Source organism: Typopeltis vanoorti, chromosome 2 (assembly GCF_054136105.1).
Source record: "Typopeltis vanoorti isolate ZY-2024b chromosome 2, IOZ_Tvanoo_1.0, whole genome shotgun sequence".
Taxonomy (NCBI): Eukaryota; Metazoa; Arthropoda; class Arachnida; order Uropygi; family Thelyphonidae; genus Typopeltis; species Typopeltis vanoorti.
In genome coordinates, this window is record NC_143550.1 from 133,830,666 (window position 1) to 133,852,643 (window position 21,978).

At 33.6% G+C, this 21,978-nt stretch overlaps 1 protein-coding gene across 1 annotated transcript in view; it reads left to right on the forward strand.

Moving 5' to 3' along the window:
* Nucleotides 1-21,978, forward strand: part of LRP1 (LDL receptor protein 1) — a 1,646,373-nt gene that overhangs the window by 426,858 nt on the left and 1,197,537 nt on the right. The window contains exons 27-29 of the mRNA XM_090402369.1: nt 1,013-1,217; nt 12,597-12,767; nt 12,938-13,085. Of these exons, the coding sequence (XP_090258495.1) occupies nt 1,013-1,217; nt 12,597-12,767; nt 12,938-13,085 (524 nt within the window). The remainder of the gene's footprint in view (nt 1-1,012; nt 1,218-12,596; nt 12,768-12,937; nt 13,086-21,978) is intronic.

Sequence of the window (21,978 nt, forward strand, 5' to 3'; positions counted from 1 at the left end):
TAACTGAATTTTAAATAGCGGTAAGTTCAAATCATTTAGGTAAGGAACAAAAAAGAATCAAGAGTTAAATAGTAAAATAGTGTGATGTGTGAGGGATAAGAATCGATACCTAAATCATATATCACTATTTAATTTTGATATTTTAGTAAAGTATGAATAAAACATAGTTTGAAGTTTTGCGCCCCTTCATGACTTGCACCCTAGGCAGTTGCCTAGTTTGCCTAAATGGTAGCGCCGGCCCTGTGTGTAGGTAATGTCCTGTCTTTGTTGACTTCTTATAGACTGAGAAGGTGAGTCTGTTATGGTTGAATTCCTCAACTAGTGTATCCAAAAATGTTAAAGTCCTGTTTGTTTCTAATTTAGCAGTGAGTTTAATTTGGTGATGAATGTTGTTGGGGTAGATGACGAAATCTTCTAATCAGGTCATGTTTGTTCTTTCTGTTTGAAAGAAGGACTAACAGTCCTTCATTCAAATAATGCATGAAAGGACTAACAGTCTTTTGAAAAATGTATTAGTGATACAGTGTTTAGCAGAGCAGTAGGTCTCCATCCTTGATTGTCAGCAGTAGTTGAGTTTGAGGCTATAAATGATTTCAAGACTGAAGGGTGAAAGTACTGAAGACAGCTACCACCATCTCATGTACTTAAACTTTAACCGATATATTACTATCTGAAACAGTGATTTGTACTCTAGATTTTCTGAATTGCAGGATTATAAATCAGAGTTTCTGGAGAATAAACCCTATAGAACTAACAAAATGAAACAAAAATTTGTGAGCAATTAGATTAACTGCATTTAAAAAACACTCCTGGAAACACATTACACAGAGTGAATAACTTAGTTCTAATTAAAATAGTTTGAGCTACTGTGAATCAGGAAATAGTAGTCAAATTATTTGTGTAGTATCGAATTTTAGTTTTCATCATCTTTTGATCAAAATAATGCGATGCATTTTAATTTGTATAAAATCAAAATAATTTTTTGATAAGGCATTTCCAATTTTTCTGGCAGCATTAACCAACATTGAGGTAGTTGTACAGACTGGCTTAGCTACGGCAGAAGGCTTGGCTGTTGACTGGATTGGAGAAAACTTATACTGGGTTGAAAGCAATTTAGATCAAATAGAAATAGCAAAATTAAATGGAAGCTTTAGAAGAACTCTCATTGCTGGTCATATGGAAAGTCCAAGAGCCATTGCCTTAGATCCTCGCTATGGGTAAGGTACATTTAATTTTCTGTAAATAAAAATGAAATGAAGGATTGACCCTTTATTTCCGTATAATAAATCAGAATTAAATAGCAAAAATTCAAATCCTAGATTTTTATTCTGTGTTGTATAGAACTAGTGGCAAATATTATACATTACATGTATAATATTTGCCACTATTCAGTACTATTTCATTAGCTGCAAACCATGTTGCTTTTAAGAAAATATTCTGTAGGAAAAAGCTTCCTTATTGTTATAAGGAATGTAGAACCAAATTAATGCTGTTTGTACCATTGTAATATGGTAGAGTTGACATGCCCTATATTAAACACTGCTACAATGAAATGTGCTATAAAAATATACAGGAAAGTTCCAATGTTAGTCCCATTGAACTAAATCTATTTTAACTTAACTATAGCAAACATTGAAATTTTCAAACCTTTATGGTAGCTGACTGAACTTCCTGGCAAATTATGTCACAATCTATTCACTAAAATTTTCCTTTGCTGAACACAAATGCATAAACTTTAACTTAATCCTAGGCAAGCAAAATGTGCTACTTTTGCTGGCATGCCAGTACCTGTAAAAGAAGGTCCCAATGCTTTAGAGAGGAAGGTAGCTCAGCATAATGTCTACACTGATTTTCTGCTATCAACTCAATATAAATAAACAAAGGTTGCATGTGAAATATATCTTTAATTTATAACCAAGTGAAAAATTGTTTCAACAACTAGCTGTAATCCAGAGTATTTTAATAATAAGGTGTAACACTTTTTCACTACTTGTACATGAGAAATATGACTTCAGTCTTGGTGTGGTTTCCATTGATGAGACTTCAATGAAGGTTGAAACTGGTCTGGATAGTAGCTCTTCCTATAATGCATAGCATTATACACACCCATATATACCCAAAAGAATGTTTGCTTACCATTGCAGAATACTAAGGCAATTAATGTGAAGTCACTATAGTCTGTATACAAGTAGCCTAGTCAGGAAGGTACTTCATGCACAAACATTGCTTACACTTGGATAAAGGATCAAAAATGAATATAATTTTTTGGCATATTTTATTTAATTTATAACTAAGTGAGAAAACTTTCAACAATTCAAGTACAGTTTGTATTAAAACTAGAAAATAAAAGGACAAAACCAGTTACCTGGTATGGTAATTTCGTTATACTGTAATTTCAAATTTAGTATTTTATTATTTTAATAATAAAAATAAGTTCAGGATGTGTGTATTTTTGTATTGACAGAAGCTCATTACATTCATATTGTAAATCAACTTTAAAGGCAGTTGTAAATAACATTTTATTAGGCCATAGCAAAACAATAGAATAGGATAAATATATCAATAGGATACATCATTTTAACTGCTACAGTTTACAATGAACACTGGCTACTTCACAAAAAACTTTTTTTTTATGTGAAGGTTGTAAACTTACAGTTACATTGGTGCTGTGGGTGGGATAAGTTTATTTTATTTTTTAACATAATCCAGAAATCTACTCTAGAGACTAACAGCATAACTTTTTCATGCCTCTTTAGGCTTCCAGGTAAGCAGACGTGATCTTACACTGGATACCTATAGTCATCTTTCACCTTAAAGATGTTCACAAAATGTCCATGCCTACTTTATAACCAACAAGCTGCAAGGTTGCAGCCTGTTGGTTGTCAGGTGGGTTCATTAACCTTGCTAGCAATAACTAACACGTCCGGTATCATTGCCAAGACAATACAAAATGAAATGGTGAAAAATCATACACTAATATCTAAATACAAAGGATTGTATTTAGCAGGCACTGTACAAGAGCACACAGAAGGACAATATGAAAAAGCTCAAATTCAAACAAATTCAAACTCAATTTCTATGAATTATTTAAAGAATAAAAGAAGAAGAAGAGTATTACATTATAAAAATGAAAACTCAGAGTTAAAATTTAAGTTCTGAAATGTTATGATAGCTTAAATCAATATTACTTGCATGACATGGCCACACACAGAGGGAGGGGACACAAATGATGAACAACTAGTGTTTCCTCCTTAATCATACAAAAAGGAAAGAATAGTAACAGGTAGTTGGTGTGCACAATCAGCCTTTCAGTTGTTAGATTGAGTCATGCAGGGAAAATAGACTCAATGAGTAACAGTCGGCATAAGTTCATTTCTTTTAAAGCTGTAAATTAATGCAAATCATACAAAGAGGAAAGAATAGTAACAGATAGTTGGTGTGCACAAGTCAGCCCTTTCAGTTGTTAGATTGAGTCATGCAGGGAAAATAGACTCAATGAGTAACAGTCGGCATAAGTTCATTTCTTCTAAAGCTGTAAATTAATGCATGAAGAATGCATGAGTAACAGCCCATTTTCTCTTTGAAAAGTTGTTTTATCGTTGCACAGGATTCTGTAATAGAGTTAGAACATTTTTATCACTTTTTTTTTGGCATAAAAGCACAAACAAAGATGTCAAATAGAAACTGTGTTTTTTGTTTCAACTAGTTTCATGGAATACTATGTTTCACTTCATCAGGAAATAAGATGAATAAAATAAAAACTAGAATGCAGTTAATAATAGTCAGCATCTCTAGTAAATTTGCAAATATTTAAACAATTGAAAGCATGCATTTGCTATTATACTGGCTTCTAAGTTTTGGATTTGCTGTGTACTACTAGTAGATGCAAGTGTGTCGTGATGGATTAAAGAAGAACAGACTTGATGTAAGATCATGGCTTGATTTTTGTTACACTGTAGAGGATACTCCATCATTTCAGCTGATTCTTTGAATGCCCTAAAAATGGTAATCAATGTGAATCATTTCAGGTTGTTGCCATTCTATTTGGTGTTTTGTTTCCATTATCTGTGCTGCTGCAAGCCCTGATTTGTGCTTTCTTTCATTGTCAACATCCTTGAATTGTTCTGATTGGTGTATCTCACCAGATCCACCAGTCTGTTATATGTAGTGTAGACACCTGGTTTTTTGAGTGGCAGATATAGAGTTTTAGGAGGTTTCAGATGTCCAGAGATTTTGTTGATTGAGTAGAAGGTAACTTTTAAGTTTTGTTGGCAAAAGTAATCTTGCTATTTTATCTGTGATTGATTTGTACACATAGTCATGCCATAAATACTGTTACAACTTCTGCACACACCCTGAGCTTAGAATTGTACAATCTTGGTTCTGGTTTCGGCACTGTGCACAGCCAACATTTGCATATCTATCAGTGGGGGGGGGGGGGGAGAATTGCCTAGTTGTATGGGTTAATATGTGATGTGGAGATTATGAGCAACGTGTAGCTGTAATAGCACTTTGCAAGGTTGGAATGCAGCCACCTGTTATTTTCAACACACTAAAAACACTCTGGATCAGTAGAATGTTTGTGTATCAGACTATTAATCATTATAATGATACAGAAGACATATCTGACTGCCAAAAAAGTTGACCATTCTTTGTTATGATGTAACAGCTTGTGAGGGCTGTGAAGCCATGCCTCCACTGTAATGCTGTGAGAACACAGAAAGTGATGTCATGAGAGATGATTGTTTCTCAGAGAACAATGTCACCTGTACTAACTGATGACCCGGGCGATGAGAGCCTGACAGAGGGTGACAAAATCAAAGGAATTTTGTCAGGTAGACAAATAACAGACACAGAGATCTCTTGACAGATGAGAAAATTTTCACTATTGAAGAGTCATTTAACTGCCAAAATGATTGGATATAGCCCCAGATGGTTGCAGAGCATCATGTTCCATAGCACCCAGAATTCAGACAGGTCATCAACCTGCATGAGTGATGGTTTGGTGAGGGGGGGGGGTCTCCAAGTTTCATTTCTGTGAGAAAGGGAATCAAAACCTGTAAAGCATATCAAGACACTATGCTGGAACCTGTGGTATGGCTCTGAACAAAACCTTGTTTCATGGTAGGCAGTGGCCCTTCTGACAGGACTCAATTCCAGCACACAGGATGAGGACCACACAACAGTGTTTGGAGGCAAATGTACCCAACCTCATATCACCATTTGACTGGTCATTTATAAGTCCTGATCTGAATCCATTGGACTTCAAATTCTGGTGGGAGCTTGAGAGAGTAGCCTGCAACAAATCACAGCTCAGCAGCACCAGCCTGAAGGTGGATTTGGAGTGAGCAGTGGCAATATGTCTGTTGGATGTTGTGCATACTGCCATTGATGTGTGACCTCACAGACTTTGAGTGTGAATGAAGGCAAAAAGCGAAACATTTGGAACATTGAGTGCTTCTGTATGCATGTTATACATGTGGTTTGTATGTGCTGAAAGCTGTAAATGATTTACTGATAGATTAAAGGTTTATGTGCTGTTCAAGTTGTAACAGTATTTATGGCTAGACTAGGTATATAGAAGAATCACTATTCCTTTGTATTCTTGTTTTTGTTATGATTGTGTTGGAAATTGAAATAGATTTTTTTTTTTTAAACTAATGTTCTGTTGTAACTTTTGAAAGAACAAAATTAAGATACTGTATGTAGCTCTTGGTTTCTTTTATATATATTAGTGAAAATTCTGTAGGTCCCATCATGTAAAGAATGGATGATGCCTATATTGCTCTGGATGGTTATGAGAAGTGTTTTTAGTAATGTTCTTGTACATTGCCTTCCTGCAGAGTGAGAAGTTGAGTGTGTTTTGTTCTAATATCTCAACTAGTGTATCCAAAAATGGTAGTGACCTATTTCTTTCTAATTGAACTGTGAATTTAATCCAAGGATGAGTGTTGTTCAGGAAGTTGATGAAATCTTCTAATTTTTTAATATTTACCAAGCCAGATGATAAAAATATCATGAACACATCTTTGCCAAATTTTCGTTTGTTTCCTTGTAGTTGGAGGGCTATTTTTTAAAACCAATCCATGAATAGGACAGCTAATATAGGAGAAAGAGGAGAGCCCATTCTAGTCCTTTATGCTCAAAAAAAAATCTCCAAAATTTAAAAAAAAGTGTTATTTATAAAAGTGTTTGAAGTGGTCCACTGTGTCTAACGGGAAGATGTCTTGAAGTAATTGTATGGTTTCTATTCTTGGAACATTGGCAAAAAGATTTACTATGTCCAGTCTTGCAATTATATTAGCAGCAGTCAGTGTGATGCCTTTGATATTTTTTTTTTTTTGAAGCATATGATGTTTTTTACATTAGAGGATGTTTGCCTGATATAAGGTTTCAGTAGGTTTGCTAGATGTTTCAATAGTAAAGAATCTGGGGAGTATTTTGTATCAACAATTGGTCTCAGTGGCAAGTCTTGTTTATAGTTCAGGTACTCTATGTATTCTAGAAACAAGAGGATGTCTACATTCAAGACTCTCTCTCTCTCCCCCTTCCTCCAGACCAGTTCGGCATATTTTATTTATTTTTATTAAGTTATTGATTTTATTATGGAAATATCCCGTGGAATCTTGTTCGAACTTTTCATAGGTGTTTGTAACTTCTAGAAGTGATTTCATTTTTTCTACATATTCTGTAGGGTTCAAAACAACCGTTGAGTTGCTTTTGTCAGGCTTTCACTATTACAATATTCTTGTCCTTTTTTAATGATTTTAAGACTTTTCATTCTATTTTTATTATTTGTAGGAGGTTTTGCTTGTAAAAGTACAGAGGATGTTTGAATTCAAAGAAAATCTGCAGCATCTCTTGGAATTCATGAAAACGAGTTTGCATCTTGCTGGGTAGGCTTCTATTTATATGACATTTTTAGAACTCTGTTTTACTTTTAGGACAATTTTAGAACTTGTGTCTAGCATACAGCAAACACACGAACCAACAGTCAGTGTAATTACAAATGCATGCTCTTCGTTATTTAAACATTTTCATATATTTTTTAATAGAGATGTTAATTCTTATTACTTTCTTTCTAGTTTTTTCATGAAATACTTCATCAGGATCATCAGGAAATAACATGGAGAAATATTTCATGAAACTAGTTGAAATAAAAACAGTTTCTATTTGACATCTCTGTTTGTGGTTTTATAGAAAAAAAAGTTTTAAAAATTAATTCTTTATCATTGAGTTTAAAAATTTTAAATTGTTGTTTGATGATTTTCACACAGGTCAATTTCTCCTAGTGAAAATAAAGCATCTAAGATATATCATTTTGATTTGTACAGTATACAAAAGAATGCTTTAAATGACTAAGTATCCTGTTGAAAGTTTCTTAACTTTTGCTTATACTGTATATTAAAGATGCTAAGAAATTATATTCTTGGTTTATCTTTATTCCAGTGTAAGCAAACAGTGTTTGCTTGTGAAGTATCTTCACGACTGGGCTCCTTGTATGTAGAGGCCAATGACTTCACATCAATTGCCCCAGTAAACCAAGAATATAATTTCTTGTCATCTTTAATTTATAGCATAACCAAGTGAAAAAATTTTCAGCATCTGTCACTAATCCAGAGTATTTTAATAATAAAGTGTGATACCTTTTGACTACTTATATGAGTAATATATGACTTCTGCATTATTTTAATCTTGTATCTCTATTCTCTGCCTGGCTTCCACTGGTCCAGCTCCCAGGAGTAGAGAGGTTCTACTTGATGGCAGTTTTTGCCTGTCACTAGATGGAACCACCACTGACTATGAGTTTCCTGTCCTGGAGTGATTCATCTCTGGAGTAATAAGCTTAGTAGTGATCCTTTAGGGTCACTACTAAATGATCTACAAGATTTAAAGTAATCTTGTAGATCATTCATAGTATTTGGAGAGGCATTGCTGCACTTAAACATACTTTAATAAAGATCAAAAACTGGTATGGTTAATGGCCCTTCTCATAATACATTGCATTATACACATCTGAAAGGGGGTATGTGTTTTGCATTGTCAGATGCTGAGACAATTGACGTGAAGTCATTTGCGTCTATATACAAGTAGTGCAGTCATGAAGATACTTCGTGCACAAGCATTCTTTGCTTACACTTGGATGAAAGATTAAATGAAGAATATAATTTCATGGCATCTTTAATTTATGAGTAAGTATCCATTGGTTCTGTTATATTGTATATAGAAAAAACAAATGAAGAAATTTCTTCCTTGAATATTTAATAAATAAATTTAATTTTAAATATTTTCTGGTAGCAAGAAAAACCTAAAGTAAGTAAATAATACCTGCAATATGAACTTTTTATGAATATTGCAGTGTTGTTTTGCCTGAAATATTCACTGCTGTAGGAAGATTTAAAAGAATATGCCTTTTATGATGTGTGAAAGGCACTTCCTTCATTTAAAATAATTTTAAGTGATTAAATTGTCTAGCAATATCAAACCCAAAGCAGTTCAAAATAACTCGGATTCATATTTCAAGAATATAAAATATGAACCAAATATCCATTTTTTGGTATAAAATAAGAGAGATCCAGTAGCAGCATAAAAGTAAAAAAGAAACAAATACTAAATAACATAAAAAAATAAATACAGTACTAAAGTTAATTCTTATGGAAAGGCTTATACGTTGGCAACACATGACTATTAAATTATTTAAGGAATTTACAACGTATACTGGAATATTAATTAAAAGATGAAAAGAAATATAGGAAGTATTTATTAAAGTTTCTTTTAATTAATATTCAGTATACGTTGTAAATTCCTTAAATAATTTAATAGTCAAGTATTAAATTTAAAATCTAAAATTCCTGTATAAAATGCTGTGAATATATTATAAATAGTTTCAAAAGCTAACTAAAATAAAATTATTCTACAGACAGTGGATCAGTTTCTTCTTTGGTTAGCCATGCTGCACAATAAATCAGTTTAAATGGCATGCTTGATGGATAGGTTTAGTGTGGAAGAAGTCATATTTCTTGAAACTTAAAAAAAAAATATGAGCAGTTTATTATAGAAATATATAGTTACTCAGCAAGTAACTAAATTTACCCTCAGTTGTTTACAGCAGAAGGTAGTCTATAGTGATATTCTTGCCACATGGCAAATAGAAATAGACTGGGTGGGAGTAAAATGTTTGCTCTTAACCAGAGCACAATCTAGAGGGAGTGTGACTTCATTACCAGTATTGATTTTTAGAAGTTTTGTATTTTGAATCCTCAAGCAGTAATATTTTGTAATGATTTATCGACTTTGCATAGTAGTTCATATTTTAGGATCTGACATGTTGAAAGTAATATAGGAAGTATTTATTAAAGTTTCTTTTAATTAATATCCAGTATATGTTGTATACTGGATATTAATTAAAAGAAATCATCTTTCCAGTACACACTTATACCTTATCCTATTCTATACTATATTCTGTATTTGTAAATTTGTTCCCAAGTCCCATTTCATTGCATAAATTGTACCACCAATATTTTCTTCAAAAATTAAAAAAGAAACACTTGTTACTTTTATTTTAGGCTCATACTGCGAAAAACTCAATAAAATTAATGAGTCAGCAAGTAATGGAGTTAACTTGTTACTTGCTTTGGAAATATGTTGCATATGGTGTGTACATGATGAAAGTTAAATCCCTATTCTTTACTCAATGTAGGCATAGTATATATGATGGTTCCATTGTATGAGAGTTTGTGCAAAAGCTAACTAACTACTGATGTAGCAGTATCTCTGGAGTTGTAAGAACTCACATATAGAAATAGTTCACAAACAAGCCATACTTTAAAGGAACTACACAAAGTTTTCTAAAGGGAGATCATGTCTAAGCAGTTTGCTCATATTTTATAATAATGCCGTGGCTGATTTGGATAAAGGAAATCAATTCATTGCGATACCTGCACTTTGCTAAGCCATTGGACAGGATAGTATATGAAAGGCTGTTGCAATAAACTTTGAGAATAAGAAATTGGATTATAAACTATTGACTTGGATAAGTAGGTGGCCAAGACAGTATCAGAAAGTGTTATATTGGGGAACCAGCCAGATTTAAGGTGAACTGTGGTGTATCCCAGGGAATAGTTGGACCAGTGTTATGATATTATGAAGGACCTGACAGATTCAACTGACAAGATATTCAATCAGGTGTTTTCAATAGACAGGGCAATCAGGGATGCTACTGATAGTCAACACTCATCTAATTATTTGAATAGGCTGGAACAGTAGGCAAATGGTAATGGCTGTCAATTCAGCCATTATAGTATATGATTGCTGAATTGACATCATATACTATTAAGTGTCAAGTTGTGCATTTTGGCATGATATTTTCATCAGTATATTATACTGGCGAGATTATAGATCAGTTGGTTTAGATGAAGCTTTTGGTGGGAAAGACATGAGTTTGCATCCCATCTATGATGTGAGGAACTCTTATCAGGTGTTTTCAGTCAAATAGTGAGTTAGCTGGTCATACAGAGGTGGAGGGTTTTTCGTTCCTCAAAATAGGCAAACTAGCTAGGAGAACATGCAAAATTTACAGACAAAAATAAAAATTAGACATTATATAGCCAATAGATTATATAGCCATATATAATATATCATATAGCCAATGTCTTAATATTGGTTTCACGAGATTGTGCTATCTCTGATTTGATTTTCCATTTCAGTCGTTTCAGACCATTGGTGACTTTGTAGGCATTGCCCACAAAGTATTCCTGGTGAGATTTTTACAGGGTAGTTCACCATTGCTTTCCTCAACCCCCCCAATTTTATGCGGGCTCGGGACTAGCATATGGCTGGGATGTATTCATGACTGTAATCCATGTGTGTTCACGAGGCCGGTTTGCCCGTTCTGGGGGACAAAATACCCGAGTTTCTGGGTGAAAAAAACCCTACCTCCATATGAGACTTTAGCCTTGTATCATCATATGCTAATTGGTTAATTATGTAATTATTTCTGGAGAAACCGATGATGCTAAAGGATCTTGCCGTTATGTTGGATAGCAATTTGGAATTCAAATGTAACATAGCAAAATTTGAAAATACAACTCAGAACATAATTGCAATGGTTTTAATATTCAGATTCCTTCATTTTTCTTGAATATTATGCTCCCTATGTGAATAGATTGAAAGTGTGTGTGTTATAGAGTTTAGTTTACAGGTGAGAGAAGGAAACTTATTTGTTACTAAAGGGATTCTTTAAGATTAATAAAAAAGAAAATTTTCAATATATAATAAGTGTGAAGAGGACAAGTGTTCACCTATGGAAGTTGTGTAACAGCATGGCTAATAAGGTTGTGTAGACTAGATTTTTTGTTTAGAGAGTGATGAATGAGCAGAATGGATTGACAGAAGCATATGTGATTGTTCTGACAGTGAATAAGTTTCAGGAGAGTTATGATAGATGTTGTATAAATAATGGTTAACACGGGTCTCACACAATGAGTCTTTTGACTCCATAGAGACATCGATTCATTTTAAAACTGTCTTGGAAGCTTTCCTTCTTTTCAATATGATATTCAGTTTTATCTTGCTGAAAACTAAATGGATCACTTACTATTACTTTGTTGATAACAATATTTCAATATTGTTATGAACAAAGTCAGTGAGTCTTATTATGTCATTTTTTCATGTGAATTTTTGCACAGCTGTTTTCATTTGTGCAAAACACAAAGAAAACAGTTGTTTTTCTTTGTGTTTGCATTCATTGTTAGAACCTTTTATGGGACCATCAACATATTTAAATCTCATTGTCTAATTCCCCATGTTGATGTTTGCTCACATCAACCTTCTTGGTATTATATAAACTGCCATTCGTGAAGATTATCCTCATGTTTGGTTTGACCTGTAGCTACTCATTCCTTTCCCTGAGCACGTTATTACTTGAATATAACACCTCGTAGAAGTTATTCAGAAGAATCTCATTTGTTTTCGTGTTCTTTGTTTCAGTAACTTCAATTATTTTAACCTGGTACTTCTCTAATTCTTCCATTTGTATTTCTTTTCCATCGATGCTGCCTATATTGATGGTGTGAATCCTGAATTCTGCTGATAGTCATTTGGAATTTGATTCAGCAGCTGAATTTTCACTGTATCATGTGGTTTCCTTCCAAATGAATGTAATCAAACAACAGAGGACCTCTTGAATAGCTAGGCAGCGCTCGATCTAGCATGGAATTTCATATTGTACCATCATTTTGGTTTTATTTAAGCCAGTATGAATTCAGTTTAGTGTGCTGTTCAAGATTGTCCTCATTTCAAATTGTGATTCTTTCTTCATTTGTTTACTATACACACATGTACCTACTGATAATGTACACATAGTTTTAGATATTGTAATGATCACCACAAAACTTATTTAGCTTTATTGGTTCATCATTACAGGTTCACATTACATCATTGAATGACTTATGACAATTTGCTTAATTTGTAGTATTCTATAGTGCATTATTAACATCAAAATATACATTATTTGTCTAGATTATTTGAACACATTTCCTAATTATTATAATCATAAATGCATTAAGAAAAGTATTGTTTAATTTATTTTTTAATAGTGTATTATTTTGGTCTGACTGGGATAAAGAAGCCCCACGTATAGAACAAGCATCGATGAGTGGAGAAAACAGAAAAATTGTATTTCGTGTCGATGACGTAATTGATGGTGCGTGGCCAAATGGACTTACTTTGGATTATGTGGCCCTGAGAATATACTGGATTGATGCTAGGTGAGCAAATAAATTTTTTGGTATTAGTTTGATTAATTTTTTCATTTTTTTTACATAGCAGCCAATATAGTAATCTAGTGAATAAAGTAAGTAATTCCTAAGCAGCATATTTTGAATTTTGTAATTTTATAAGGTAAATAGCTAATATCAGTCGTCTTGTTATTTTTCAGATCAGATTCTATCCATACAACAAAGTATGATGGATCACAACACCATGAAATTCTTAGAGGCCATGAAACATTATCTCATCCATTTGCTATTGCACTTTTTGAAAATTATGTATATTGGACTGATTGGAGAACAAATTCTGTCATCAGGGTATAATATTTTAATTACTTTGATTGTGTCTGGTTTATTTGATTTTATTGGAAATGCTGTATTACAGCAATGTTATTGCATTGTTGTGAAGTGCTATATATTATTGCACCTTACAGGGAGTAATATTTACTGTCATCTCTCACTGTAGCATATACCATTATAACTAACTCACTTGCTACGAGGATGGTCTGAAAAGTTTTCGGCCTCGACCATAGATGGCAACACTGTCAGCAAGATTTTTTTTTTTTTCTAAGTTGGTTCATCTCTCATAAGCATCCATGTGAAATTGCAAGTCATTCTATCAAGTAGTTTGTTTTATAGCTGTCCGAAGTGAAAGTGTTGTCTGTATCCCTTGAAATGGATAAAATTGAGTATCGTGTGGTTATAAAATTCTTTGTAAAAGAAGATTTAATGGCAAAAGAAATCCATTTGAAGTTCATAAAATTTATAGGTAGTCTTCTCCTTCGTTTTCAACAATTAAGAAATTGGCTGCCGACTTTAAACATACCCGTTAACAGCCCTGAAGATGATCAACGTGAAGGACATCCAAAAAGTAACAACACCAAAAATCATTGATCAAGTGCATATGGTATTGGATGACCGGCAAGTCAAAGTGCATGAAATTGCTGAGACTATAGGCATTTCAAAAGAATGTGTAGGATATATTTTGCATGAAGAATTGCAAATAAAAAAGCTTTGCCAAGATGGGTGCTGCACTTGCTCAAAGCACATCAAAAACACACTCACATGAAAATATCTGAACAGTGCTTGGAGTGTTTTAACAAGAATAAAACTGATTTTGTGTGTCGATTTATTACTATGGATGAGACTTGGATTCACTATTACCCACTAGAATCCAAACAGCGGTCAAAACAGTGGATAGAAGCCAGTTGTTCAGTGCCAAAAAAGACAAAGTTGGTTCCGTCACCAGAAAAGGTCATGGCATTAGTGTTTTGGGACGCTAAAAGCATTTTGTTTATTAGTTATCTTGAAAAGGGTAAAACAATAACCGGAGAATTATTCTGATCTTTTAACCAGACTAGATGAAAAAATTCGTGAGAAAGACCCGGTTATCAGAAGAAAAAAAAGCATCTTTCATTAGGACAATGCATCTACCCATAATGTGTTTTGGCAATGGGAAAATTAAGCGATCTGCACTATAAATTGTTGGAACATCCACCCTATTCCTCAGATTTAACTCCCTCAGACTTCTATCTCTTCCCAAAACTAAAACTCCTCCTTGATGGTCAGCATTTTTCTTTGAATCGAGAGGTGATTGCAGCTGTAGAGGGGTATTTTGCAGATCTTACTGAGAACCACTACAGGGACGGGATAATGGTGCTGGAGCATCACTGGAATAAATGTATTATAAATTCGTTTTTTCATTATTAGGCCGAGAACTTTTCAGACCACTCACGTATGATAAATGTATTATAACAAACTTCCTTACTGTAACACATTACTAAAGCCCCATAGGCAGAATGTTATATTAAAAGTTTACCATGGCAAACTCTCTAGAAAAACTATTTCTGAGTATCTAGGGTTTTGCCATAGTGAGGTTTGACTCTGCAAAAATTGTTCTTTTACCTTGAGGCATTTAATATAACTCTAATGTTATCTATGTTGATATGTTTCCCAGTTAAGAATGATATTTGTTTTCAGTTATCTTATGAAAGTCCAGATATTTTTTAGAATGAATAATTCATACTATCATTGCAGATACTAAAATATAGGTTTGAACAGTACGAAGAATAACTTGAATGATTAAATAACTGTTTTAGTGCAAGGACTACATCATAAGGAAATTCAAAAATTAAGAACAACACAATTTAGTATGGAAAGAAGTATGCTTGGTATCACAAGATTGGATCACAAAAGGAATACACGGATAAGAAATCAAACCAAAGTTTCTGACATCATAGGAAGAGTGAAACATCTGAAGTGGCAATGGGCTGGGCATATTGCTCGAAGACAAGATCAACGATGGACAAAAGAATTACTGGATTGGATTCCATGAGAGGAAAAACGACCACGACGCCGACCGAAATCACGGAGGATTGATGATATCATCAGATTTGCAGGAATGACATGGCAAAGGAGAGCCATGGACAGACAGTTTTGGAGTAATTTTATAAAGGCCTTCATCCAGCAGTGGATCGACAATGGCTGATGATGATGACTCTACATCATGAATTATATGAAATCAGTATCACAGTATTTGAATTATATGAATTTGTTAAACTTGGCAGAGCAAAAATAAACCCTGTAATATCTCTTATTTTCCAGAGGAATACATAGAACACTCTTATTCATAACTTTCTGAAAATTTATGTCCAGCTTTTGTATTCATTAGTATTTGCGCTACTGACCCTATAAATTTTACTGGTGATAAGATGATTCCAGCTTTTACCAACTTGTGTTTCTGTCTTGACTTGTATTTTCATCTGAAATAGAATAATGTGAGAATCCCTGTTCTATTAAAGTCATTACACATAAAGTTGTGTGGAAGTGATTCTGATAGTGTGCAAAACATTTATTCATGTCCTCTTTTTTTGGTGCTAATTTCAAATGAAAAATCTGACCACATCACCGTTGTCAAATTTGCAATGTATACCCTCAACAGGCATGCAGGATCTTATGATAGTACTACATGAAAAGTTACCTCATTACAAACTTCTCATCAACAATTTTCCTCCAGATTAGTCTGTTATCTGTCAACATTCCAATATTATCAGATCTTATATTTCTGTCTTCTAAGGCACTTTTTTTCCCTCTGGGTCTTTTTCATGCCATCCTGGCAATAATTTCGTGCCATCCTGAATATTGTTAGCATTCAGGAATGTGTTAGCTGCACTAACATATTCCTGAATGCCAACAGAATCTTTCCTAATATACTTGTTTTTAATATGATACTTCCATCAAGCCATCTGTTTAATCCTCTAATCTTTCTCAGGACTCTTATATCAGAGGTCTCCCATCTTTGATCAAGTGGTTTTTTTTTTTTCTAACCTGGTTCTCAGATCCATAAGTTAAAATTGATCTGAACACAGTTTCGTATACAGCTAATCTAATGTTTTGATTAATTTCTTTCTTATTCCATATAAATTTATTTAGTTGACTTCCTGCCATACAGATTTACTAATTCTTTTGTCTATTTCCATATTTAATTTACCATCTTCAGTAAAATTGTGCATGGTTTACTTGTTCCATAAGTTCACCATTCAGATAATGTTTTCAATGTTTCTGCTATTTACATTATTTTTGCCTTTTTAATGCTGATTTTCATACCAAATTTATTACAGCAATTATTCAATTTGGTCAGGGAATCTTGCAGACTTATACTAGCTTTATTTAGGAGTATAACATCATCTGCATAAAGTAAAGAGCTGAGACCAACATATCAGGTTTAATACTGCTTTCCTTCATAATGTAATCCATATAGATGATGAATAACAGTGGAAATAATGTACACCCTTGTTGCACATCTGACTTAACATCAAACATCTTCCTTTATCTATTTCAGTTGTTAACCCACAGTTAGAACTGAAGGAGGTAAAGGAAGATGTTTGATGTTAAGTCAGATGTGTATGCATTGAATGATATAATGTCCCATTTACACCATATAACGGGAGTGTTTTGAACAGCTTTTCTCTTGGCACCTTTCACATGTCTTTTCCGGATTTACAAAGCTTAAATATAGATCCTTGTTATATTTCCATGATTTCTCAACTCTTAAAGTGAAAATCTAATTCTGACAACCTCTGTTTGGTCTGAACCCAACTAGTTCTTCTCCAAGCTTCTCCTCCACAATTTTTTTGAGCCATCCTCAAGAATATTTGTATAAATCTTAGCAGGAACACTCAATAGAGAAATACATCTATAAGTCTGACATTCACTTTTATTCCCCTTTTTTATAGATGAGTACTATGCGTGCTCTACTCCAGAATTCGACCCTCTGACCAGGCCTTCTGAATTATGTCAATGTAGAACTTTCATACCTCCATATTTTTAGCATTTCTGGTTGAATATCATCGACGCCAGATCCCTTTCCACATTTTAGGTTTGTGATATCTTTTTCTACTTCAAGTACAGATCTATATTTCAGATGGTGTTCCTGCTGAGTATTTTCTACCACCATGCTGTCACTGCTCGTTTCATTTAGCAATCTTTCAAGTAATTTCTCAATACTTCAAGAATATCTTTATCCTCAGTTTTCCTGTCTCCTTTATTATCTGTAATTCATTTTACAGTATTCTTTGTTCCATTTCTGAGCTTTTTCAGTAGCCTCCAGAATATTCCACCACCTTCCTGATACTTATTTTCACTGTTCTTACTGAAGTCTTCCCATGACTTTTGTTTAGCTAATTTTATACACTGCTTTGCTTTCTTACATTTTTCTCTGTATTCCCTAAGAGCACAAAGTGACTTACTTGTCAAGAACTTTTGGTATGCTTTCTTCTTTTCCTTGACTGCCTCTGTAACTTCCTGAGTCCATCATGCAGTTCTGATTTTTCTCTCCTTGCAGATTATCTCACCATATGCCTCTCTGGCTAAATCAAAGTTTTTCTTTAGGGTTGCCACTGAATCTCCAAATTTTGGTTCTTGTTTTCAAACTATTTCAGTTTTTCTTGAATAATGTTGGCGTATTTTAGTCTACAGTTTATTTTTCACTTGGTTAGACTATAATAAATTTAGTTTAATCCTTTATCCAAGTGTATGCAAACAAAGTTTGCACCTGAAAATATCTTCAGGACTGGGGTAAGGTAGTACAACACCAGGCAACTCCGATCAAAGTTGGACATATCTCCCATAATGCAAAGCACATCTCCTTGCGGACATGTATGTTTTTTTGTGACTTTAAAATTTCTAATGGTAGTATACAAACTGGTTTCCTTACTACATCAGTCACCATAATTGCACATAGAATTTGAAAGGGCAGTTTTGAACCCAGCCATAGCCATTTTATGAAGATATGTTTTCTTACTGATTCATTTATTTATTACTATTGTTATTCTTGCACAGGTACCTCCATGGAGTCAGAAGACTCATAATGGGACACCCAAACTATTCACACAGTATCTATTCTCTCTTGTTGAACCTGTTGACTGCAAAACCCCTCACCACATCCATCCACAACTCTTCAGATGAAAATTTTAGTTGTCACACCTTTACCAACCACATGGTTACTTAATTTCCAGGGTTCCATGATTACTTAAATTCCAATTCCCTAACCAAGTGTGAAATGTTTCCACTGCATTAGTCTCATAAAACCTTTTATTAACTTAAATGTTTCTGTCATATCATTTTAACCTATCAACCAACTTTTTATAATGAACAAATCTTTAATATATCTTAATATATTGCCTTTTGATTCTTTCCACTTCATTCACAAAAAAACCAGGTGACCACACCTGAGGCACGGTAATCCAAATTTTGTGGTATCAGGATCTTATAAAGAGCACTGATCTGACTTCCATATCTCTGTTTGTTAGTGTGCTCAATAACCAAGTAATCATATGAGCTACCTTGGCCACCTTAGCAGTACACCATCTGAACTTCATCTCTTTATCTAATAACATCCCCAAATTCTTAGCTTCACCAGTGTGGTACATAGCTTGTAATATTTTCATCCTAAAATGCATAACTTTACACTTTTCTCACATTAAACAGGCATCCATTATCTTTTTTTTTTCCTGTATTGCCAGCCTATTCAAATAGTCCTTCAAGCTCTCTACATTACCTCCATGGTGATCAATCCCTTAATTAATTACTACATTATTTTCTATGTTATATACTAATTAAACAGTGAGTGGTCCAAGTAAAAAGCCCTTTAGTACACAACTATTTTTTTCTGCTTTCTTCTGGATTCTACTCTTTTGTATGTGTTCATGAACCATTCTTCTGTGCACATTACCAGCTTAACATATCCATCTCTATTTGTTCCAGTTTGCATAACCGAGTTGCATGTGGTTACCCTGTCCAATGCCTTTGAAAAACCAGCATTTTCTTTATCCAACTTAGCTGTCACCCTATTAGAAAAAGTTAGTAAATTAATTATGCCAGGAACTATTCCTCATAGAGCCATGCTGTACCCGTTGAGTATCATATTTTTATCCACTCATTCCTGAATTCTGTCTTTGATCAACTTTTCCAGTACTTTTACCACTGCTACTCCTGAGCCTTGTACTGCTTGTGAGCTTGCTGATCACCTTTCTCCTTATACATATATATATTCTTCACAGAGTTTTATTTATTTATTTTTTATTTTATTTTTTGCAGCCCTTGCTTAATGATACACCTCATCTATCTAACTCCTACCTGATTTATTATTATTATTATTATTTGACTATCATGCACTCATAAAAAATCAATAAAAAATCTATATAAAAATTATGTTAATATCACTGATTAAAATTTTAAAAACGTTACTTTTCTTTCAAGTGTCCTTTCACAATTTGGCCTCAAAACTCAACTCAATTGTACATTTTAATTTGCAAATTGAAGACAGACAATATAAGAAGCATAATTTTAAAGAATATAAAAACTAGCAGTCAGTCATAAAAATTTACTAAATTGACCTTATTGATGTTACGAAGAGAAAGAGGAGATACTTTAAGTAACAGGTGCGATACTTCTAAATAATAACTAAGACTAGGCAATAGCAATCAGGATGGGAAAGAGAGTAGCTATAATATTAATGTTCAGTGTCAATATGAAGATAAATTGGAATAGAAGCACTTTCAAGTAAAAATATAGGTAGATCTACAAAATGCAAACTAAAAAATGAGACTTAACACTGGTATGATTAACACTAAAAATAGCAGTAGTAGTACTACTACTATTACCTCAAAGAAGAAATCTTTGAGTCACAAAAGGGGATGATCACATAACAAAAAAAAAGGAAAATAGAGTTTTTTTTTAAAAATGAAAATAGCAGCATAGGAAATGGCTTGAACTATACAAGATATTTCTTAAAGCAGCTGAAGAATTAAATCACAATTAATAATTAGACATTCCTGTTTCCATTTAGTTTGCGGATTATTTTTTACTGACACCTTCTCCCAACATAAAGAAATGGTGTACAGTATGTTGATAGATATATATATATATGCATGCATGCAAATAGTCAGAGAAATTAGATGTTTTGGTACTATGTGGGTGCATGAATAGTAATCATCTTGGTGGTTTGTTTGCATATCACCAACTCTAAAAGCATCGGGAATAAAGGCATTTGTGGCATGATGGGATCATAAATTTTTGGGATTACTGAGACTTTAAAAGACTTTGATGGGTTCAAGTATATTCAGGGAGGACACACAAGATGGAAAAGATGAGGGGATGTTACTAATGGTTACAGGATTAATGACAACCAGAGTAGCAATTTGCAGTAGTAGTGGTAGCATAAGTAATGCAATCAGTGAGTTTCAGACTGTTTGGTGTGAGGTAGAGGTTAACATGAAAAAGTGCACAAAGGATATGGAAATTTAAAGCCTAAAGTAATAAGAAGTGCATCCTCAATTGGCATTAATATGTAGTTTATTTATATATATATATATATATATATATATATATATATATTACAAGTAACATTATTTACTTGTATTAATAACAATATTACAAGTAACATATATTACAAATTACAAGTAACAACAACAGAAAGAAAAGTTGAAACATTTGTTTATAAAAACTAGACTACCGAATGACACAAATGTACATATACACAAATATATATATATTGTTTTATGAAAAATTGAATGACTAGAACCGAGATTTAAGTAAAAAGGTTTTAATATAAAAACACTACTAGTTTCGGCCTGTAACAGCCTTCTTCAGGTGACATTATAAAAGAAAGAAAAAAATCACTAAACATTGAAGGTTAAAAGACTATGAACAACATGGACAGTCTCTATACATAATTAGCATGAAAACGTTGTAGTAGTAACAGCTTCAAATACAACTACAACGTTTTCATGCTAATTATGTATAGAGACTGTCTATATTGTTCATAGTCTTTTAACCGTCAATGTTTAGTGTTTTTTCTTTCTTTTATAATGTCATCTGAAGAAGGCTGTTACAGGCCAAAACTAGTAGTGTTTTTATATTAAAACCTTTTTACTTAAATCTTGGTTCTAGTCATTCAATTTTTCATAAAACTACGTATGTTAACCGAGTTAATGATCATTCTGTCATATATATATATACAGGGTGTTCGGGATAAATTTGACAGTTTCGTAAGGAAAAAGAAAATCTTCTTTGTATCTATTAAATTTAATGAATTGACAAAAAAACATTACAGGCAGAGTTAATTACAATACTATCAACAAGATTTACTCAAAATAACCACCATTAGCATCGATCACAGCTTCAATTCTGCTTCGGAACCTCGAACAAGCTGATGCTACAGTCTCCCTGGGAAGGGCCGCAAAAACTGTTTTAATTTTATCCATTAACTGGGCTTTTGTATTACTGGAAGTGCGATTGGTGTCTTTTTCAACTGCGCCCCATACAAAATAATCCATGGGGTTAAGGTCTGGGGAGTTTGGAGGCCAAACATTTGGACTGGTGAAGTCGTAGAAATTTTCAGACAACCATTTTTGACTTTTCCCAGAGGTGTGGCAAGGGGCCGAATCCTGCTGCCATACATACGGCCTACCATTGGCTACCCTTGTTATCCAGGGCTTGACTACAGTTAGCAACTCCACGAACAAAGCCCTAATTCCAATGCCAGGGTTCTTCAACACCTGTTCCTGCAGATTTGCGAGGAATTCTGCTGTACGAACGCAATCAGATCGTCTGCTAGGGATCTTTCTTCTTGCTACATCCTCGTAGTCACCATTGCAAGTCTCTAGTTCATGCCTGATTGTTTTTACTGTATTCAGGGAGCATTGGGCAG